The sequence below is a fragment of the Cyclopterus lumpus genome, chromosome 8, assembly GCF_009769545.1.
Source record: "Cyclopterus lumpus isolate fCycLum1 chromosome 8, fCycLum1.pri, whole genome shotgun sequence".
Lineage (NCBI taxonomy): Eukaryota > Metazoa > Chordata > Actinopteri > Perciformes > Cyclopteridae > Cyclopterus > Cyclopterus lumpus.
Genome location: NC_046973.1, coordinates 6,264,708 through 6,288,836, shown reverse-complemented (window position 1 = coordinate 6,288,836; position 24,129 = coordinate 6,264,708). Strand labels below are relative to the sequence as shown.

The window sequence follows — 24,129 nt, the reverse complement described above, 5'->3', positions numbered from 1 at the left end:
AATCTCGCTCACTCTTGATACAAGGCTGCTCTCTTTTCACCTCCAGTTGTCTCATCTCCCTCTGTCTCTCCCTTTCTCCTCCCCCTATTGCCTCATTATTTAAAAGAGCCCCCTCACATTTCCTCCTCTTCCTCCCCAACCCACTCTGTTTATATCTCTGTACTGCAGTGTCTGCTCAGGCTATATGGTGTGAAGTATAACCTCCCCTCCTCCCTCCTCCCTCCTCCCTCACTCTAGTGCGTGTGCAGGGCTCACTCCACCAGGCCAGCCTTTAACTGACTGATTGAGTGGACACCACAGGCCGATGAATGAATAAAGATGGGATCCACTGTGAGGATTAATGTGCCTCATATGAAGACAGAAAGCTTGCCATCTCATATTTCAGCCTCTGCTCTGTGGACGAGGCTGCTCTCTCCCTCTGCGCCCTCCCCGTGTGTTGCTGTGTGTTATGCTGTGCTGGCATATTGGTCGAGAGACATGCGGGCGCTTCTCTTTCCCCCCGAGGTTGTGTTCAGGTCCTGGGGCCACGGCGGCAGTCGCTGCGCCGGGGTGAAACCTCTGCCATCGGTGCGCTGTGCTGGGACGGCGTGGAGAGAGGGAGTGGTGGTGATGAGAACACGTCGCCCGCCTTTCTCCTCCCGCCGTTCCTGCATCTCCCTCCCCCATCTTTCCTCACACACTATACCTCAAGACTGAACTCTCCACAGCCTCCGAGGCCCTAACGGAGCCCTGATCCGTATCTGATGGTGAAACAGCACGCCACCGGCTGCAGAGAGTCCAACCTGTGTGATACCAAATTGAACACTCGGGCTGTCGTGACTAGCAAAGCAAGGGTTGAACGCACCGACGCTCATGCCTGTGTACACCCTGAAACACTGTGTTTTCACCCACAGAGAAAGAAGCTCTTTTAAAAACACAAAGTTAACCAAGCTTGTATCTCCTCTACTAAAGGCAATACTCCTCCCTTATCAGAAACAGCCCAATCTGGCAACCGCATCCATTAGGCCGATAGTACCATTGATCTTCCCACACCCAAGCCGAGTGGACCTCAACCACCAGCCCCGGAGGACAAATCCAATTTTAGGTGTTATATGCTCCTCTGACCCGCACCCTCTCCTTAATCTCTCCATGTGCAGGCTAAAACTCATCTACCACGGGGACCATCACAACACATTCACTCTGTGTGTGGCGAGGCTTAATAATAAGACTGTCTCTCCTGCTCCTCCGTCGCTCGCTCCTGTCAACACCTCCTCTAGCAAGGCGTAAAACCAACTCTGCCCCCAGGCCTATAAACCCCATTATGCTGAGCAGCACTTCTGCCACCAGGCTGTATAATCATCATATCTAGCCCATAGCCTCCCCCAACTGGCCCTCAAACCGGTCCACTGCCTCTTTCCCCGTGGCAACAACAAGGACAGGACAACAAACCAAAATGGCCACGTGGCCAACACGAAGAAGGAGCGTTTTCATTTTAGGGCATTGTGGCTCACATATGGTCATGGATGTAATGGGCAAGGTTAAGTGCACTTAAAGTGTTTGATCACATTTTTAACGCAAATGTCATATATCTATACGAGCTGGGTTATTACATTGCCATACTCAGAAGTTTCATATTGAGATGTTTAATGCATGACAGGGGTAATTTTGTCTTTTTCCATTAGTGATTCCATCTCTGTGCCCTAATTGCTTATATATTATAAAGCAGTGGAGTTCCCAGACGTTTCTTTTGTCACTACAGCGCTGTCTGTTAAACTCAAGTAGCCCTTCACATGTTCAAAATGTGTTAATTTGAGTACATTTTAAATGCATTACATTGTTAATTACATCACGCTAAATGTTTTAACGGTTTATCCATCACACATTCATCCCTTACTTTTAGCTTTCTCCAACAAGGTATCCTAATCATGTTTCCTATTTCAACAACTTGTCACTTGTAGATAACTTGTTCACTAGTTTATCCATCACTTTACTATTTCAGCCATTTACTCAAATACTTTTAGTGGTCTAATCCAACAGTTTCTTCATTTAACCATTTGCAATACGTGTTGCTAAATGTTTGGATTACTCTGCCAGCATAATCTCTAGATGTCACACACTTAATTGCAACAGTTTCTTTTTTCTTTCTCAAATTGGCTGAGCTACACTTTCCCCCATGTGCCCCCTGGGGTATAGTTTGGGGAATCACTGCTTTAAAGGATGCATAATGTACTACTGATATTGTCAGTAAGTTTACAAGAGCAATGAGGCTCTTTTTTTGTACTGCAACTGTACCTTTGAAGACCTTTTGTCAGTTTCTAAGCAGGAAGCTATTATTGGAGCAACGAGTGAGCGGCATGTCCAGCGGCGTTACGAGCCCGATAGCGAACCTTTGAAGTTGTTGCTTTGAGGAGGCCGATGTACACAAAACGGAAGACTTTCCTTTTCCTCATCAATGCTTATTTTGTTCTGCACAACTATTGTGGAGTTCACAAAGAAACTTTATACAAACAAAAAGCATAAATGCTCTCCACTGCGACAGCACTTCCAGCCACCTGGCAGAAAACAACCGAACCGAGGAAACGAGTGAGAGATGTGTGTTGACCAAATTTATTGACCCAAAATCTAGTAAAACTTTGATTTGTAAATGTTCATTTTTTAAGTAAATGTGATGTGTGTGTGTGTGTGTGTGTGTGTGTATGAGAAAGACATGCAGCCTTGTAACTAAGTCATATTCTTTGTAACCGAGCAACCAATCTACTTCCAGTTTACGCCGGCACCCGCACAGTATGTGAATGGTCATGTGATACTCGTTTTATGGCCTCATTTCAAAACAAACATATTAGTGTGGACGTTGCCTTGGCAGCCATTCATCCCAATTATTAGTAGGTCAACATTTCCGTCTTAGGTTGCTTTGTTGAATAGTTGAGTCCATCAACACCACCATTCAAATATGTTTTTGTATTAATGCCTGGATTCTTAAATTTGCCATTTGTCCGTGTTGAACTTTCTACATGCTGAAAAATGCAGTTGAATTACAGTACAATTGAAATACTTGGCTTTATATAACTGAATATATTTCACAAGATGCCTTTCTGACACATGTTGGTTTACAGAGTTGGTTGTCATGTGGAATTTGACCCAAAATTATGAGAATTTGAACTTCTTTTTCATTGCAGTCATTTAAATTCTCACAGAAGAAGCAACATTTGCAGCTCAACAGCTTGTTTAGCTCTTACTATTACACTGATGCTCTTTAACTAAACCAGATTTATTTTTAATGAGCGTTTTAAAATAAAAGGACTGATATCTGTGAGATCATTTTTATTCAGAGAACATGCTATGGCTCTCTCTCCGGGGTGTAAACGTCCCAGATGGCTTTGATGGCTCATATCAACAGCCCTGTATCTCCATATTCCCTAAGCAACCCCCACATGACACCCCAGGGGACACGATCTCCAAGTCCACAAAGCACATGTAGACAGCTGCCTCCCCAATGGAGGCTTTGAAACGTTGCTCACTCGGTTTCAGTTTTACAGCCTGCCCAAGAACCAAGGAACAAAAAAACAACCAGAACTGGGACCTCCCATTCTACACCTTTTGGTTTGTCGGGTTTGTCTTTCTAACCTGATCAAACTCAGGAGACTGTAGCTAAGTTGTAGAGCGGGTCCTTCCATCAGAAGATCGGCGGTTCGAACCTCGGATCCTCTAGTCCATGTTGATGTCTCCGTGGTCAAGACACGTAACCTCAAATCTCTCCCAAATGCTGTGCATTTGGTCTACAAATGGTTATATAGTCCTGATGGGCAGGTGGCACCTTGCATGGTAGCCCCTGCTATCCCCCTGAATGAATGGGTGTGAATGGGTGAATGACATGTAGTGTAAAAGTGCTTTGAGTGGTCGGAAGACTAGAAAAGCTCTATACAAGTGAAAGTCCATTTACTATACCCTCTGGGTCCCCCAGGAGAAGACGGAGGACATGGGCTACATTTCATTACCAGCTAACAGCCACGGCGACCCAAATTCTGACCGACCAAATAGATGGAAACTCTCCCAATTTCAATCTCATAATCCTGATTAATTTAATATTTTCATTTCCAAGCCATAATCAGTTCTCTTCCTGTATGACATTAATCACAGGTCCATGTGTTGTAGTGTCTCCACTAGTCCTGCAAGTAGTCGGTGCTGATCAGAAATGGTGGTGGTGTCAGAGGTTGACAGCCACACATGAAGACCTCTACGGTTTATATCTACACTTCTAATGTTAAATTAAACTCTGTATTTCAAACAATAAATACAATGTGGCAATACTGCACACACCTTCAGTATCACCATGTCACTCGCACCATGAGCCATAGTGAGGAAATATAGTGGACCCAATGGGGCCGTCTCATAAAATGCATCAAATTAATGAATCTTATATGAATCTAGGAAGGTTCAAAGGGTAAAACAACATTGTAATTCATTAAGTATGTATATATATTTTTTTTAATTATATGGGGGATGTTTGTCAAACCTCCATTATGACTGCATGTCAGTTTAGTCACCATTTTATTTACCCTGCAGTTCATCACATGGACCTGTGAACATGTTCGCTGTGAATAAAAGAGATACTGAAAAACTTATGAGCTCCGACAGACGCTAATAGTTCGATGGTGATATGGAGGCAGATAGATGGAGAGAGAGAGAGGAAGATAAAGTGAGGCTAAGCCGGGGCTCCGAGGGCCGGCCAGTGATTAAGGGATGGGAGGGATGAACACCAGCCACTGAGGAACTAGTGTCTATCTGTGTGAGTCCATGTGAAAGCGGGGCTGAGGAAAAGCTCAGAAACAAGAACCCACTGTCACGGTATCTTAGCAACCGTCTCTGTCTCCCAGGTGACAGGGACTGACATCACTTCCTGTTGGTGAGTGTGTATCTGTGTGTACACAGTGTCCAAGTGTTTAAAAAAAAAAAAATTAAAAAAAAAAGACTGAGCAAAGTTCACGTGCGTTTCTCGGCTTGGCTCCTGCACACATCGGTCCATACCCGAGACATGACAGGTCGGGGTTTGCTGGTGTGCGGTATTTTAACTTGCATGCACCGTGTTTGTGCATGCAAGAGCAGACTGTGGGCATGTATGTGGAGCCTGCGCCATGTGCGCATGCGGTCAGCCTGATTGTACGTTTTGCCAAAAGAAACGCGGCCAACTGATGCCATCTGGTAGGACTACTTGGCACGAGGGGACTCTCTATGGTTCCACGACATATTGGAGTAGTTAAAATTAACACTGTGACACTATTTGGCAGAAAAATACACTGAACTATCTATTACTGTGTCTATTTCAGTCTCTCTCTCACCCCTACACTCACACAGGGGGAGGCAGGACTGTGGAGACTCTGGCTGGCCATCACACGCTCACGTGCATCAACAGCAAAACCTCTTCAAAATGAAGACGACTTCTTCAATGATGCATATAGTCCATCATTTTATTGTGTCCTCGTAAAACAACTTCATCAATAATAAAACCAACAAAAATCTAACAAAAAAAATAAAAGGTAAAATCTCAATAAAAAAAAAAGAAAAGAAAGAAAAATTACAATATTTCTGATTTCTGTGATAAAATTCTAAACAAAAAACACATAGAAAAGTAGAGTTTCCAGAGGCACAATTGACTGTTTCCACTGGTTTGGCTTCATCCAGTGAGTAGCATGGAGAATTAGCGCGCTGTCGGTTTTGACCACTTACATGAAAAACTAATGCTCGCATTGTCTGCCCCTAATTAACTTCGGCTCAGTCCCGTTTATAAAAAAAAATTGGTGATTTGTTCCTTAATTATGTAGAACATTTGTAGCAATAAAGCAACAGAGCGGATGCATGTGTCCAAACTGGCAAATGGCTGCTGAGAATCAACTGAAAGTCCAGTTCCTGACTCCACAAAGCTCGATCAGATAAGGTCCATGAGGATTTCATCCTCCATGACGCTGGAGACCTGGGTCATCCCTGGCTGAGGGACAGCGCCTCGCTGACCTCCAGACATCAGCATCTGACCTGCAAACAGGTTTGGGACGTTTGGGAGGGGCGTGGAGAGAGGAGAGAGATTTAAATGAGGGATTGTCGTTACTATTTCAGAATTGATCATTTCTATAGGGAATACTTTATAGTATTGAGTACTTCTAAGTGAATATTTTACCCACAAAATGACAGTTTGTATATCAATTAATTAAATTCTTGACGAAAATGTGTTTTCAACACATCCCTCCACAGAGAATCACAAAACAAGATCAGTCTTGATGATTTGAAATAAATGGGGGCCGCGTTGGTATTTGATGAATCAGACTTGGATCAGAGTTGTGATTCTTGTGTGTTGAGTATGTGAACGTATGTTTTGATATAAACGCCACCCCCATTTACTTTAATGCATCAACACTTTTCTTTTTTTAGTTTTTTTGCTCACTGTGGAGGCAAGTTTCCTTAAAGAATTCAAGGCAACATGCGATGAGTAATTCCATTATTCCATGAATTAAACATATCGTAAATTAGTTTTTTTCTCCCATGCAGTTTTCAATCACTTGCTGGGAATGTCAACTGAGAGGGACCTGAGATTTGATTGACATCGGTAAACATTGAGGTCTTTACTGTCGTGTACCGTATAGTGATTTTAAATGTTTACGTCGTGCATAAATGTACTGTACCGGCTCAAAGCTCAGACATCTGGAACTTCTAAGTCAACAATGAGAAAGATGTATTCCTGTACTATTGTCAGAAAATCGAACAATGAGCAAAACTAGAATAATGTAAATGTAGCCGTTTAATTCTTTGAAGAAAAACCTTGAACTGCAAAAAGCCTGAGTGTTGAGAGAGCAAGATGAAAAAAAAGATTTAAAATACACTATTTTTAATTGTTTTTTGAGGAAATGCTGTGCGAGTCACCTGTAAAAATACGAAGGGCAACCAATGACGGATAAGTTGCCTGGGAAAACCAATGTGCACTCTCACTGGCTGTAACTCATCTTCAGTGCACAGCACCATAGTCTGGTCACCAAACGGATATTAATCTTTTAGCAATATATAGCTTCAAAGTTGGAGCTTCAAATCAATATATAAATGCACCAGCAGTTCTGCAAAGCATTTCAATCAATGCACAAAAATGAAGAAGTTGGACAATTATAGTTTCGGCAGCGGGCACACTGGGATGGAATATCTAACTCAAGCTAGCCTGCAAGTTGAATGTTATTAGATACAGACGGCTGCGTGGGAAATCGGATAAAAATACTATAATAGAGAACTGTATGCTGTCTGTAGTAATGTAAAACTGTCGTGAAGCGTAGTAAATGAGATAAAAATAACACATTTCTACATGTACCTTTGGATACCTGATTAATAACTTGCTCAATTTCTAGCAACATGAGTTTTCGAAGTTGCTTTTAAATCCTTTTGGATATCAACCTGAACACCCTTCAAAAAGTACATTTTCAGACCTCTTCCCTAAACTGTCATGTCCGATAGGGTCACATGTTTCTGAACTCTTTCCACCATTGTGGGGGGTGCTTGCTGACCTCCCAAGGGCTGCCGCCACTGGCCCTGCATTTGAGGCCCCCCTCCTGGTGCCGGATGGACCAACTGCTGCCCTAAACCCTGGTGGGACATCATGCCCGACATGTGAGACACGCCCCCCTGCTGCAAGGGCACAAGAGATAGAGGAGACGCGTTAAAATCTCAGACTTCCAAAAAGAGCAGTTACTATATGAGACATTCACGACGGCCAAATTCACTCAAGCCATTCGATGCACTCTTACTGGCTGCTGTTGACTGAGAAGAAGACTGCGAAGCTGTGGATTGGCTCCTGGGTTTGAGAGGCGGAGTATGGGACCCTGGGGCTGGGCTTGTCCGCTTTGCACGACCTGGTTGGGTGGAGCTCCGCTGACCGGCGACTGTTGATTGGCTGGTCCGGTTGCTCTCATCGTCATCTGAAGGACAGTTTAAGATGTCGTACATCGCATTCTTGTGATATAAGAAAACCAGTTATGACCTACTTATTAAAAAAATAAAACATACAACATCCTGATTCCACGATCAAAACATTCTGTAGATTGCGGGTTACTCATTACTGGTCAAAAATGTGAGAATAAGAAAAGTAGCATTTTTAAGAGTGATTATCACAAAATGACTTAAATTATGTTAATAATTCTTTGTTGGTTTCATATGGAATACAGGAGTGTTTTGTGAAGCTATTTTGTGTTTTAGATAACATTAATGGCATGGGAGGATAAACAGGAAATGTTAAACATGGTGGACGTAAACCATCATGTTTGGAACCATGCTGTTGGTTTAGAGCTCGTCACCTCATGCACAAATATACAAATGTCTGCATCCATGCACGTTATCAATGAAATTTGCTACAAGAGAAAACATTCAACGGCGACTGGTAAAGTCAATACATGCCGATAGGAAACTAAGTTGTCCTGATGCTGAGCAGCTGGATGGAGTAACAGTATGTGTGTCTGTGTTTTTTTGAAACAGGATATGCACAAAGACTGGAATCATTCAAAATAAACAGAAAGGCAGCCTACTCTTTATTCATGGTTATTTCTGACATCATAATAAAAAATAAGGGCAGATAAAGGTTATTGTGTTGGAAAATGTGCATTGTACCGATAAATCCGGCGTGTGCTAATCTACCTGGTTCAATGAAACGTGTCATTTGGATACACTTATAACTGAATGATGATATCATATCTTAAAGCCCTTAACATTGAAATGCAGTATCCGTGGACACCTGGAGCACACGTATGTTAAGAGGCTCCCGACGGTCTCACCATATTGTTCTGCCTCTGCTGCTCCTCCATCATAGAGACCTGACTAACAGGGGGCATGCCCACCACCACAGACTGGACACAGGACAGATCAGAGAGAAGAAGGATGAGGGAAGGGGGGGGGGGAAGAGTGAAAAAAAAGAAAGACAATGGAGGAGGGGTTTACCAGGAGGGCATGCAGAGATCAGCGAGGGCAGTAAAGGAGTCAACATCAGGCAGCGTGAAAGGGAAACTGAGCAGTGGAAACCCGGGCAGACATGCCGGCAGACATGCCGGCATCAAGCGGGTCCATTTACCTGCTGCTGGACGTTGCCATGCGAGACGGGAATGGGGCCTGGGGGCCTGTTGAGGAAGTTCTGGTTGGGGGCGACCTGAACCGGCTGCATCGGCCCCGCACCACCCAACTGCTGCGTGAAAGCGGAGAGAAAGTGGAAGAGCAGAAAGTTGATTCATTTTATTTTTTTCCACCCCCAAAGGTGCCATCTGGAACATTTCAACACCTTTATTTATCGACTCAGTCTGCACACGCCTCACTCTCTCCTCTGCTTCACCTCTGTGCTCATTAACACCTTAAAGTTGCCCAGCAGTACAGATACCTTGTTCAGGTTCAGGACTGAAGGTGCCTGTGGCTAAATGCTTTGCTCAAGAGCGCCACAACACAAGGTCACTGTGATCAGTTTAAACCAAAAAAAAAAGAAAAATACTATTCATTTTTATTTATACATTTTCTATAATGTAATTTGTTGCCCTCACTGTACATGTTTGCTTGACAAATATATTTTGATCTCACTGACACTGTTTAGATCAAGAATTAAATACATAAATGCTCACAAGCCCATAAGTACATTAACAGCTTTACTAATCACTGGAATTGTTCTTCCTCAAACTGGTCCCAAAGACATTCCTTCTTTAAGCTATTTCAATGTGAGTGACTAGGGACACAATCAATCTTTCCTTGTATTATATAGATCAGTTTTGTATCATCATAATCCTTAATCTGTATTTTTAGACGACACGTTTCACACATGTAATGGGTGTTTAACACAACCAAATAGTCACTTTGTTCACGATTGTGCAGACGGAAAAAATTAAATAAAAACATTGATACAATGATACACCGGTGGAGACTTAAACTTTAAGCACCCCCCTGCTGAGGTGTTTGCCGCTTCGGATTTCACAGTTTAAAACAAACCGAAGCTTGATGACTAAAGCCGTGGGAAAAAAGTCACGTACAATATCCATACTGAGAGGAGTGCAGAGAGGAGAAAGGAAGCAACCTGTTGCTCGACCCATCAACAGATTCTGCAAACACACGTGCAAAGTAGGTCCTGATCATTTAGGTGCATCTCCGAACTGAGCCCATTGCACATTTCATTTGCCCAATGCTGTAGTACATTTGCAATATGGAGGCTGATAACTGCTTTAAAAAAAAAAAAAGGCACCATTTGAAACCGGCAGCACTTAGCTGGGCTGTGCTGGTGTGTTCTACACTGAGGGAGAGACGAGCGGTTTCAATGCTCCTTTAAGCACAAATTATTAACTAGACTCAGGAAAGAAAAACACCTCTACCCATCCATCTTATTGAATCTGAACAAATCACTGGGATTTAGCTAATGCGCGGTGTGTTATCTGACCAACAATAACAGCTTTAGGTCTTTTGAGGGAACTACTGCCTCCTCCTCGCTGCTCCCGTGTTTGATAGATCTTCTGTCTTCAACCCAGTAACCTGAAAATCCTGGATCACATTTCTGGGCCCGCATCACTTTTGGGTGGGAGAAAAATAAAATGTTATCTTGCTGTAAACAGAACAAACTGGTTCCTGAATGCCACTCGAGCGCTTTGCACAGAGAAACCTGAGCTACCGATCCAACTGGAAATTTTAATTACGTTACGATTGCTGTAGCCACTCCCAATCAGCAATGCAGCACTGAATATGTGATAATACACAAGAGCCAGAAAAAAAAAAAACAATGCTTCATTACAATTTCATGTCTTCTGCCTCTTCTAAATGCCCTGACGCTCTGACACACATGGCTTCGAGTAACATACAAGACTCAAGCGCCTAAACAAATACATTATATTAGGAGGGCGAGTAAACAAGCGGCATCACCGTTGATGAGAGCAGACGGCGAGGGGACAAAATGTAATCTAACTCATGTAAAACCAAGAAGACCAGCTTCATTTTTAAATGGAGACTCTGTGCTTCTCTGTGACTGGATGCTGCATTGTTTCATCCCTCCTCACTGGATGCAATAAGCTGGAGTGGAGCCCTGTGATGGAAAAGACAGCTAATCCAGAGGACACATTTTAAATCACCCTGTCTGCTGGGAGGAGGATGAGCAGAGAGGGAAAGTGAAATCTCCTCATGGCATGTGGACAAGGCAGCACCATTTGTAACCTGTAATGAACTCGGAGACAAGAAGTGGGCTACCTTTAGCAGCGAGGCTGGGATAAGGGGCCTTGTCTCCTTTCCTTGTCCTGTCCTTAAAGACGGGCACACACACCGTTGCCACTCCATCGCCTGTCCAAGCGCATCTCATTTCATGTTCAAATCTGGGCAGCCTAAAGTTAAAAAAAAATCTACCCGAGTTGTGGTTTGTTTAAAGACGAATCTTTCCACATTGTCATCAACTGACGACATCGCATGCAGGTATGTTTTAACTGCACGGACACTGTAGAACAAGACTAATTATTGTCGAATCTACAGATTATTTCTCATGCCCATAAAATTGCTTGTTTTTAAAACTAACAATCTAAAGCCCCAACATGTTCAGTTTACCACCAAATCTCACATTTCTCGCAGTTCTGTAGTTTTTACTTACTTTTATGTCAATTGACAAATCAACTAATCATTTCAGCACAAACCCACCTTGCCAGTGGCAGAATATGGAAGGCGTCTCATACTACAGTAATGTGTCATGTATAGTGTTTCACAACAGGATAATTATATTTATTAAAAGCAATTTGCTAAGCTTTAAGATTGTTTTAGCTGCTGTAAAACAGTTGGTATTCAGGTGCCCTTAATAAAGAATAAACACGATAGACACTGTGGCTCTAAATGCATGTTAGCACATTGCATAAACCATAATCTATACACTAAACACTGCAGTGTTAAAGAGACAATTATATTTGAACTGATTCAATATAAAGAATGCATACTGTGTATATTGGCCCTACATTACTCTCACTTAAGCAGAGACCATGACGTGGGAGGGCAACAGAAATGTAGCTCATGCTAGCCCCACCAGCCTCGACTAGGGAAGGACACGCTGCTGTGAAGATACTGGACGCGCTAAATGAGACGTCAATAACAATGCACCTTAATGCTGTAAACAATGCACCTCAATTCCCCCGGTGCACCTCAATAATGCCTCCTCGTTATCGCCTCCTTTCGGCCTCCCCATCTCCCCACTGAAGCCTTCCTCCTCCTGGCTATCACCACTCACCGCTCTGTTCTGCTGGACCTGCTTGTGGTTGGTGATGACTTGCCGGATGCCGTTGACGAAGCCGCTCTGGTCGTTGGGGATGAGGCCCATAAATATTCTCTTCTTGGATGAGTAGAGCAGCATCAGCACCCGCACTTCACAGGGCGACGTAGTGTGAGGGAAGTGGACGCAGCCGGCCTGCAGGCAGGGTCAAAGGGCAGGTGAGGAACGTGACATCGGAATTATGGGATAACTTACTCCTGAGCTCCTTTGCCCAATCAAACATATCAGTTTTGTGAATTGAATACAAATGGTATGAACTTAACTCATACTGTGGATTCACTGGGCCGTAAATCACAATCAGGCAAAGAGGCGGAGCTCAGCTGGACTGAATACTGTCAATGGTATGACTCCATTAGCACTGCGGATACACCCCTATGCTTCTGGAACTGGATCTAAACCACGAAAACTGATGGCAGAGCATGTTTAAAATCATACTAAAGGGACTGAATGTATGGCCTGGAACCCCCCCTAGAGTCTCTACCACAACACTGCAACACAGCTGCATGTTCAGTCCAACTACTGGACAGAAGTGGGACCTGCACTCAGCTGCCACTCATGGAAAATGTATTGAGGTACACTGAATGATGGATAAGATTGGGGACATGGAGGGAACGGACACACACACACACACACACACACACACACACACACACACACACACACACACACACACACACACACACACACACACACACACACACACACACACACACACACACACACACACACACACACACACACACACACACACACACACACACACACACACACACACACACACACACACACACACACACACACACACACTTTTAATCTCAGGAAATAGAGTGCTTGAAAACTCACAAAGCCATTGGCCATAATGCGGTACAAGCCTTTCAGCGACTCCACGTCTTTGTTGGTGAAGAGAAACTGAACCATTCGAGAGTTCCTGAAGAGGTGACCTAAGGTTGTCTACAAAGACGGGACTTAGTTATGCATCATTCATAAAACAACATATTCACAATTTTTTTTTTACAAAATTAAATAAAAAAGGTCTCACCAGTAGTTGCTGTGGAATCAGTTGCATGATGAGCTTTTGTGGCCACTGGTCTGTGTTTCTGTTGGGAGACACAATGTTAGCGGTGAACTGTGTGCACAAAACCATCAGCGTTTAGCTCGAGTCCAGAGTGATCGATCGTCTACTCACAGATTTTCCCCTTGGTTAACGTGCACTTGACACGGCAGAGAACGTGTTAGTTTGGTGGTTGAATCCATCGAAGAGGCTTTAGGCTTCTGCGGGAAAGGGGGGGGCAGTGAGGAGTGACACAAACAGAAGAGGACAGTTAGACCGTGAGCCAGAAGAACACCTGGGTGAGCTCAATGCAAACAACTTACAACCCCGCATGATAACTGTGACGTAATCTTTCAAATATCGACCAAACCAACATTTAAAGAAACTAAAAGTCGTCAGAGCCAACGTACTTTCCACAAGGTGATCAAAGTGCATTCTATAATTGAAAATGAAGCATAAATCCTGATTGTGTTTCATTAAAACAAACAGTTGTTATCATAGTACGAGTTTGGTCTGCTTGAAAAGGTCCACCAGTGGTTTCACACTATGCTGCTGGTCTACAGGGGGCAGTATGGGTGGGGCCAGTTGAGAGTAGATATGAAAAACTAATTAGTGCAGGTAATTTTAAACACATTGCTTTTAGAAGAAATGGGTGGCGTGTTCTAACAGACTTAAGATTCAACAGTCCTCCAGAAAGCCTTCTGCCAAAATGCTGGAAAGGAGACTCCAAATGACTGTGCTCAGGTTCAGGAGTCACGTTGGCCAACATTTTGTACTTTCACAACTAATTAAATGGACATAACAATTTTCTACTTGTGTTGACCCTTCTTTGTAAATTTGGCAAACGCTTATAACTGCAGAGGCACTGCCTAATTATGGAGTGCATGGGTTGCTGTGATGATACTCATTACACTTGTGGTGAGCTTTCTGTCTCTTTCTGGAGATGCTTTGGAAATGAACAACTGCTGGGGACACGAGGGAAGACCAAGGACATGCTGGGGATTACATCTTCCAGATGACCTTGGACAAGTTGGGAGAATACTGCTGAGGAAAAGAACATGTGGTGGGCTGCTCCGCTCACCCTGGTGCCACTGTGACCCCTATCAGGACAAGCAATTTAAAAAACGGACGGATGGATGGACCTTTCGAAGATCTGCAGATAACCTGTGCCTTAGTGAAATGTCAGGAGTGAAAGACATAAAGAACTACTTTCTAAGTGCATCAATGCTGCAATCCCACTGGGAAAACCGCCAGCACACTTCATCTGCAGAGCATCAATGAAGGATCAATGACCAATCAATCACGTATTAGTCAGGCCTACTGTAGTCCCTGTGCTGTCCGTTGCAAATGTATTGTGCTGGGCTCTCTCTGCAGACTAATGGGTTATCCATGTCAGGGACACCGAGATGCCAACAGTAACAAAAACAATCATCTTCAAAACGCATCTACCTAAATAAGTGGCGGATTAAAGAAATAATGTGAGCAGAGCCATTCTGGAAATGTACCCCACATTTTAGACAAATACAGCTTTTGGGAATTAACAAATGGAAACTCAGCCAAAACGGGGGAGAACCATATTGATAACGCTGTACTCAAGGAGCAAGCTCCAGCCAAGTGTGCTGGCATCCCTTGTGAGAGTTTCCATCAACAGCCATTTCTTCAAAACGAGTTTTAGTGCGTGTGGTGTAATTCTGCTCAACATTACAGATTACTCCACCGCAGAATCACTTACAGAGCTGAACGCCTAATGAGCGAGCTGGAGGAGGAAGTGGCGGATTAAGAGCAACGCTTCGTGCTCCTGATCTGCACTCAGGTCGCTCACGGGCCAGATTCAGAGTTTCCTGAGCTTCCCGCTCTCGTGCCTGTCCATTTAACTTGACTGGGATCATTTTGACAAACACAGCAGGGGGAATGACATTTTCGCAAATGAGTCCGTCCGCAAACAAACACACGAAGGCCTCACGAGTGTCGCATTAAAGCCTTTAACATCCTTTTTCCTGGCACTAGTATTGAGATGGCACTAGTTGTGAGACGGTAAAATAATGTGCAATTAATCATACCGTACGATAATCAATGAGATGTTGTTATTAGGACTCACAACAGTCAAAGGTCAGAGACCGAAGTCCAGTTCTCACGGCTGAGATATCAGGCAATTCATTGATTATTTTCTTACTTAGGGTTGAACCATTCAATAAATAGCACTCATATATGTTAAGATAGAAATAAAGAGGCTAGTTAGCTTAGCATATAAACTGTAGAAAAAGTAGGAAAAAGCTCACTCTGTTCAAAGAACATTGTCTCTTGTTCCTGAAGTCATGATGTCACAGGGAGCTTGCAAGGCAACCTGCTAAAACTCAAGCTGGCCAAGAAAAACTCCTGCACATAATCCCCCACAAAACCACATAGTGTTGTTTTTGCAACTTAAAAAGAAGAAGAAGAAGAAGAAGAAGAAAAAGAAAAGAAAGAAAACCCACCCTCAAATGTGTCTTCTTTTGTTTAAAGTGTACAAAAATGTTGATTTTGTACATTAAACAAAAAGAGATAGCACGTGTTTGTAACTTTAGAGATGCTGTGTTACATTTCCAGTGGAAATGCTGACCTAAGATAACCAGCTGCAGCTTCGTAGTTACAGTACAGACATGAGATCGGTATCAATCTTTCTCCCAGCACTCTTAGCAACAAGGTAAAATAAACAAAAACATAAAGTTTTCAAAATGTTGAACTATTCCTTTTACTAACATTTGTCCCCTTGAACTGGCGGACTAAAGTTTGGGAGCACTGAATTACGACGGCTTCACACTGGGAACCACTTAATGTTCAGGTGTGAGTACCATCGATTGATCGGAAATAACCCTTTCTCTTAGATGTTTATAATATTGAGTTATTTCACAGCTGGATTGTCAGGGCACCAACTATTCAAAAGCAGACCTTCTACAAGGCATTACCTCTTGCCACTCCAGGACGCCGGTCCACGCTACAATCTTGTTCGCCACACCTTGCTGCTGTCCAATTGAATTTACAACACCCGGAGCTCCAGACACACCAGGCTGTCAGGGGAAGAGAAGAGGGGGGGTGGGGTGGGGTTATGTATAGTGTACCAGTCCAGTTTGATCCCTTTACCAGTTACAATTACAGGTGTGTTTGTCAATTCAAAAGGAAACTAAGACACCGACTATAGACTAAATAGATGATTAATAGAAAGCATGTAATTCATACAGCTGATGAATCATGACATATTAAAATAAGGCACATTTTAGACAGTTTATTTGATATCAACATGAGATTCACAAGTATGCTGTATTAAAAAGAAGAATTATTGAATGAATTGTAAAACGGTGAAGAAACAACACTGAATGTACCCACAATGATTTTCTAGGGGAAAAGGGAACATATTCAGGTTTTGATCTGATAGCAGTACAAACATTTACAATTCATTTTGATATTAGACTGCAGTAGAGTGTTAGTCGGCAAACTCAGCTCTAGGCTGCTGGCAGTACAGCATCACACTTAAGTCGTGGGTCTCTGATATCCAACATGAGCGGGGACCACTTACATTTGAAAATATTAATCTGATTTAAACATTGATAGTGTTTACAAGGGGTTTGGAATACCAAATCAAGTCTTCAGTGCTTTGAGTTGTTTAAACAGAATGTTGCCGATGATTCACTTGCATCAAACCTTTTGAAATACAATTAAATACAAGCCTCAAGTTTAAGGCTCCAGTCACCAATCCGTGTGCCGAAGAGTTTGAAGCTTCATTCAGAGTGATGACATACAAATCTAATAATCAACATTTGAATGTTGCGCAGCTTTTTCTCTCCAGCATTTCTCTTCATTCTGTTAAATGGCGGTATTTCCGCACAGTTGCAGAGAAAGTAATAGTAATATTAGTATTACAGTATTTGTAGAATTAAAGTCTAGGTGTGGCTGCGCAGGATTGTTTTTGACTTGTGCGATACAAACATTTTCAATAACTCCAGTTCAAAAGTAAAAATGTAAATCAAAAAAAGATAGATGTAATCATTTCCAAAATTCACAATATGTTTGTACTTATGTAGTTTATATGTTTAACTGTTTGCTCTCCACTTTTCATTTTGTGTGCTCTATAAATACGTGAAATTCTAATATTATTTAGGTGGAGGCTACAAATAAGCCCCCTGGGCTTTCTGCCTCTTCCTGCACTGTGATATTATGTATCTGTTATGTTTGTGGATTTCTTTTAATTGTGCAAAAATGTTTTACTATAAACTATAAGCTTGCTGCACACAACGTCACATTGAGACTCCTCCCAAACTCAGTCAACCTTCTCTGTTGCTGATCCCACATAGTGAAGTGTTCTCTGTGCTGTCACCTGCTTTTTTAATACCAGTTGAGTTTTCCTAATTATCAACAAAAACAATAGCTACTTATCTATCTATTCATGTTTTAGACAGTACATTACATTGTTATTTACTCAGATGCTTATCTTTCTGTTCTCCAGACTCAGCACACCTCATTTACAACAACAAAAGCAAACAATTATTTGGACATTTCAACATGGTGTCATTTGATGAGTTGGAGTAAAATATTTAGAGCAAGACAAGCTGAATATGTGCATAATCTAGATAGAATGTACTGGGCAAGAGATGCAAAAAGACCTTGGTTGGGATCTTAAACTGTAACTGTAGCACCCCCTAAAGGCAAATAGGTATTATTTTTAAAATATCAGAATGCAGTAAAGAGGTGCCACAGTTCCCCAATAACTCTTTTCCACGACAGGAACTTACTGGCCCGTGATCTGGGGCTTCACAAACAGGATGTTTTGGACAAACATCAATGAAAGGGTGCGTCTTAAATGTACACAGACAATTAAATAAAAAAGGCAGCAATGCATGCATTTATCAGAATATGTCCTACATTATTAAAGTTGGACTAGTGTTAAATGAGAAGATTAATACCACTTTTATATTCTGCCATTAAATCTGAAGCTACAGCCAGCAGCCAGTTAGCTTAACTTAGCTTAGCACAAAGCAGGCTGAAACAGCTGGCCTCCCAGCACCTTTAAAGCTCACTGATTAAATCTCAAGTACACAATGGTTATGGGGCTTTTAAGACCCTGTAGTGGAAAACACCAATAAAAAACAACAATAAAACTGATGGTATGGGTATTATATAACTTACCATGTTGGGCTGTGCTGAAGGCACTGTGGGCTGATTCACAGTGGTTTGCTGCTGAGGTGGTATCTGCGGCTGCTGAATTGGTACTGGCTGTACTGGGGGTAGGACCGGCTGATTGGGAGGAACTTGTTGCAGTGGCATCATGGGCTGTGATGACGTCGTGACGGTTGCAATGCTGGGCTGATTGAGCTTCACTCCTGCGACTGATGGGATAGTTGGCTGACTGGTAAACGGAGGACCCTGATTCACCATTCCCGGGACTGGAAAAGGCCGCGGGAACACAACATGTTCAAAGAAAAAAGGGGGGGGGGGGAAGGCACAGTCAGAGAAACACCACAACTAAAAATTCGGCAAAAGTGTTCACGAAAGGCCAACAGAGTCTCCTGGTAACTCACAGCGACTCTTCTGGTTGTTGGCTGCCTCCACGGCCATCTGCGCCGCCACCTGAGCAGCAGTCATTGGGACCGTATTCTGTCAGCAGGCAGATTAAAAGGAAGACAATACTAGGTGATAGTTTGAGGGAAGGAACATAAACACCACTAAGCCAAAAGCAGACGGCAGGAACTAGCCTTACGCTCGGTGGCTGCGTGCCCATTACCTGATAAGGGTGGGTTGTGTTCATGGGTGGAGGGGGTTGTGAAGGAATACCAAGAGGCTGATTGACAGCCAGTGGCTGAGGAGGGAGGACAGGTTTGAGCGGCCCAGGTCCTCCACCTGAGGAAACTGGAGACAGACAGTGGGATGAGCTTAAGAGTGTTCACACAGTTCTGAGATGTGAACTTAAGAACGCTCCCGATGTCGGAGTTAAATGGTGCTTTCCATCATGTGACGGAGACAAAGACAAATTTAGCAACTCCGGCCTATTCACGGAAAGGTTTAGGAGAGACCTTTAGGAATAGCTCAAGTCTTTAATTACGACTGCTGAAGCTACCACCAACTAAAGAATGACTTCACGTGAAGCATCACATCATCATCTGCTGCAGTTGACACACGTATAAAACCATATTAGTCAGGAGGATATTACAGGAAACAATAATCAAAACCACACTGGAGGTTGGAGGAAAGTCTGCTACTGGTAGAGGGGGGTACCTCAGGGAAAATGCATAATAAAAAAAGATTACCCCATCACAAATGCGTGTTAAATGTGGTTTCTCACCAGGAAGCAAGATGCCTCTGACGAGGACCATGTGGAAGGGGTCCTGACTGTAGTCTGGATGGGGTTCAACCGCCCCTCCTACTGGAGACGCCCGCTCAAACAAAGACCGCAGAGCCGGCAGTTTCCGAGGAGCCACGACAGAGAAGTGAATTCCTCTCTTGAAGAAATATGAAAATGAATTGTATTCAATGACCATTAAGCGTTTTTTTTACCTCATCCAATAAAGTACACCACATACAAATATCACTGATACTACCCAATTCATAACTGATGGTAATATTGAGGTACCTAATGGAGACAATAGAAGTGGACTCACATCTCTGATGATTTTGACCAAGTTGTCTGCTGTGCAGCCGGTGTAGCTGACGCTCTCCACGGCAGGAAGCAGGTACGGAGGAGAGTTGCACAGAAGCACACACACCTTGTGGGTTTGACCTCTGGCAAAAGTAGAAAAAGAGAACGCAAAAAACATTTTCGTCACTAAACACCTGAATTCAATGGAGGCATTTGGAGGATATTCCCATGGCCTTTAAACAACATCGTCGGTGTTGTGGCGGTCGCTTGTATTTGTTCATGGTTTTCTTGGCCTTAGGTCGACATCAAACAGGAAGACTAAATAAATGACGACAATATTTTTCCATAAACAAGGTTGCGTTACCTTGATCGCGTACACAAATTTCAATACTTTGTAAACATGATTCCCCCATTGAGCCCTTTGACCGACTGGCAGCTCAGGCTTACCAACATCCAGCTTCTCCCCCCCAAAGAGTTTAGTAGACAGAAATCTCAGGAATAGAAATACAGGTTGTCCGGGTGTTCACAGTGTGCCACGGTCGAACCATTTTTAGCTTAAATATTCATGATGCACTTATCCAGTTCACTTATTAAATATGGCACATATTTAATAATGTTCATTCTGCATGCAATCAATGTAATTTAGGAAAGAAGATCATAATTAAGGGATATCTGTGAAGACTCCCCATTAGACAGTGGTACTGGATCAAGAAATGGTATAAGGACAATGTCTGTGTTTTCATATATCATTTACATTTCACTTCATCCTGTTCATATTTCAGGGAGGGAATTATGTTGTGGTTTATATGCAACAAGCATGACAGGGCCTCAATAACTTTTGAATTACACTATTCATTTCATAGAAAACATACATCAACGTTCACTGATCATAAAACAAGGAAGAGAATATATTTATAGATCGTATTGACCTCCAAAGAGTGTGCAGCCCCTTCTTGTGCAGCCCTTGGTGAACTGTATTCGATTGACATAAGTTGAAAGCCCCGAAGGACCCATTAAAGGGAGATAACAGGAAGTGCTACAGGAGGAATCTCTAGTGTGTGTATACATAAGCCAGTGTGATGTGTGTATAACTCAGTTCTGTACTTTTTCATAAAGAAACTTGTGCAGAGAAAGACCGACTCTGGAAGCGTATTCCACTCCACGACCAAACGGGACACACTTCCAAACTGTAATATATGAAGCGTTAACAACTTTTTTAAAGGGAGCAATGATTGCTAATGATCCTTCCATTGGTGGGCAGAGATTGTACTTTGAAAATGTGTGGACTGTACCATGGAATTAGTGAAAGAAAAAAGCCGCCTTACATTTGCTCCCTCATCTTCTTAAAGTCATCAAAGAGCTGCAAGGCCACCGAGAGTCCCTCAGCAATTAGACTACAGCTTTCTGCTCCACCTCCCATGAACCTGTGTGGGAGAGAAAATAGGGTAATATGGAAGATTTGCTAAATCATTTATCTCCGTTATGCGGAAATAAAGCAATGTGAAACCGACCAACAGTGTAAACTTTGTAATAATCAAGTAAATAATTTGAATTAGTTACTGGATGCTGTCGATCCACGACACAAACTCAAAGGCAGAGCTGGTCGGTGCGTGACACTGGACGTAGGACTCAGGCGCACAGTCTACTGTGTTGAACACCACGAGGCCGTACTGTGTCCCTCCATACTAGAAGGACAAAAGAAACACAGGAATATGTATATTAACAATATTAACAGACGCGTTTCTAGGATCCATATTCTGAAACCATTGACAAAGAATGTGAATTCAAATCTAAACATTTTTTTTAAAAAGGAGTGAAACACTCACATCTCCACCAAAATCTGTTTCTGCTGGGGGCCCTCCATTAAAATATCTACGGTAAATAAAATAAAAATGTAAGACAGATGCATTTATGACAACATGAATAATGAAGGAATAACTTAGCAAAGGAGGGGCGCCTTAATGCTCTTACTCAATGGCTGGCAGTATATAATTTTTCCTTAGAGATTCAAAGTAGGGTCCGAGGTTTGCCGTTCCTTCAATGACAAATACCACATCGGACACAGGCTTCGTGGACGGCTCCATGCCCAACCTGCCGCCCTGAAGAGAGGACAAATTGAACATGTTTGTGCAAGTCGAAATGAGAGATGTCTATAGCACAGCAGAAAATATATTATTATAGCGTTTCCCCTGCAAGAAATGTACCTGCGTTTCAACCGTAACCGGACTGCATTTATGTCCTAAATTTAACTTCTCAACTCAAACACAAAAGTAACACAACAACAAGGAGAGATGAGCAGCACTACTTTACAAGCATTTAATAGCATACTATTACAATTAATACATGTATTCTAATGCAATAATTGCATTCATACAAGTGAAATAATGACATGCAATAATGCATTCATAATAGCAGATACATTATAGTCATAAGTGAAATGATTACATTCATACCAGTGCAATTAATACATGTATTATATTGCAGAAATTGCATTCATACTTGTGAACTAATTACATCCACACATACTAGTGAATATATTCATACAAGTGCAATAATTGCATTCATACTAGTGAAATTAATTGCATTTATTTATTTTACTATTGTTATTTGTTTCTGTGTCTTTTACTATTACTGATCAGGACAGCTGCTCCCGAGAGAAGTGATAAGTAGCTCCCGTTGCACGTGCGCTGGCTGGCATGGAAACGTTAATCCGACCAAACCCATCGCTTAAAACAAGCTCCGAGTTGAGCATCTCTGAACTTTTCAGTGTAGCTCGTGTTGACCTCACTGGAGTAAACGGAGGAAGAAGCTTGTTTTGAGGCAGTCGGACTGTAATAAACGGTCTGCGCGAGACACAAAGTAGTGGGATCGGATGCGCCTCCATCACTGTGACGTCGCGGCTGTCAGACTGAGCACAAAGTGTGAAGCGAGTCTCCTCTGACTGCCGCTGGAGGTGAAACAACGTGACACAAACGGGACAGAAGCGCCCCGAGAGAGCCCGGAAGGCGAAGAGGCGACGCTCGAATGCGGCGCAACGAGTCGCGAGCGAGGCGGTAATAGAGATATTGTTGCCATAGAAACGTTAAAAGCCAGAAAGAAAGACGCGTTGTGAACGCGCGGGCCCTCGGAAGTAGAGGTTTATTGTCGGTGAGCGATGGGAGCTGCGGTTCTCTCCAGCGGCCTGAAGTCGCCCGCCGTCCAGCTAGAAAGTGACGCGCACTGACCTGGTGGTTCGCGGCTGCCAGTCGACTCGTGGGATCACTCAGCCGAGCACAAATTATAACGGGAAACTAGCTCCCACTACACAGGATGCTAACGTGAGCCATTTGTTGTATTTTTGACGGAAGTGACAAAAAAAACGACCCGCCCACAAATGTGACGTTGCGATTAGCTTCTTCTTCTTCTCCTTTTATTTTTGTGCATACAACACGTTCTGCGGCCGGGTGCTGCCTCCCACAGTTCACATCCCTGAACCAATTTTGAATGTGTTTTATCACTGCATTTTTTTTGCATTTTATTTATTATTTAATTTTCTTAACTTTAATATGTTCTGCTCTGGTATTTTTGTTAGTAGCTTATAATGATGACGTGCGAATATTATTGAAGAGACAGAGATGGAGTAGTGCCAGTGAAATGTTTGTGGTTGCAGGAGTTAATACTTTCCAAGCTGTTTTAAGAAATCTAATGTATAAATGTATCTGCCGGGTGAATGACTCCGAAAATGTAATAATCGTGGTTTTATCAAACATAAAGTTTAGTTATATGCGCTACCAGAGACATTGGTACAGCTGTCTATTTATAAGGCATTCATAGTTCTATGTATTTCACTTGTGATTTTGTATGTATTTTATCTATTTAATGTTTTGTAATATCTGGACCTTAAGTCTGAAATACAATTTTGATTGATTATTGTATTGTATATATTGAGCATTTTCATATTTAATAATTGTATGTTTACTGTAGCTTTGCCTGCTGCTGCTACAAACAAATTTCCCCATGGGGATGAATGTCTATCTATCTCTATATTACAGTGCATGGTCTGAACGAATAGCACCAAATAAAGGCAGTGGCAAACATTGAAATGGTAAAACAATGAGAGTTGGAGGAGGCCTAAAGATGTCTGGGCGGTCCGTAACATTTAAGCAACATTGAAATGATGTTGGTCAAGTATTATAAATACATGCTATGACACACAAGGAGCCATGGTGCAGA

The 24,129-nt window shown here is 42.6% G+C and overlaps 1 protein-coding gene across 5 annotated transcripts; it reads right to left on the bottom strand.

Annotated features, from left to right (window-relative positions):
• Positions 1-5,418: 5,418 nt before the first annotated feature.
• On the bottom strand, positions 5,419-23,296 carry med25 (mediator complex subunit 25). 5 transcript variants are annotated; one of them, XM_034539494.1, is made up of 20 exons: positions 23,142-23,265; positions 21,889-22,016; positions 21,744-21,789; positions 21,478-21,602; positions 21,243-21,341; positions 19,940-20,060; positions 19,624-19,780; positions 19,066-19,190; positions 18,863-18,938; positions 18,471-18,727; positions 16,256-16,357; positions 13,446-13,531; positions 13,299-13,356; positions 13,103-13,210; positions 12,218-12,394; positions 9,068-9,178; positions 8,775-8,846; positions 7,755-7,925; positions 7,515-7,635; positions 5,419-6,006 (listed from the first exon to the last, which is right to left on the bottom strand). In XM_034539494.1, the coding sequence occupies exons 2-20, from the start codon at positions 21,999-22,001 to the stop codon at positions 5,903-5,905; spliced, it is 2,229 nt and encodes a 742-aa protein (XP_034395385.1). In that variant the 5' UTR covers positions 22,002-22,016; positions 23,142-23,265; the 3' UTR covers positions 5,419-5,902. The 5 variants fall into 5 exon arrangements, with proteins under 5 accessions (XP_034395385.1, XP_034395387.1, XP_034395388.1 ...); XM_034539496.1 differs by having other exon boundaries at positions 5,427-6,006; positions 13,446-13,528; positions 23,142-23,275; XM_034539495.1 differs by having other exon boundaries at positions 5,894-6,006; positions 9,068-9,175; positions 23,142-23,296.
• Between the last annotated feature and the right edge of the window lie 833 nt (positions 23,297-24,129).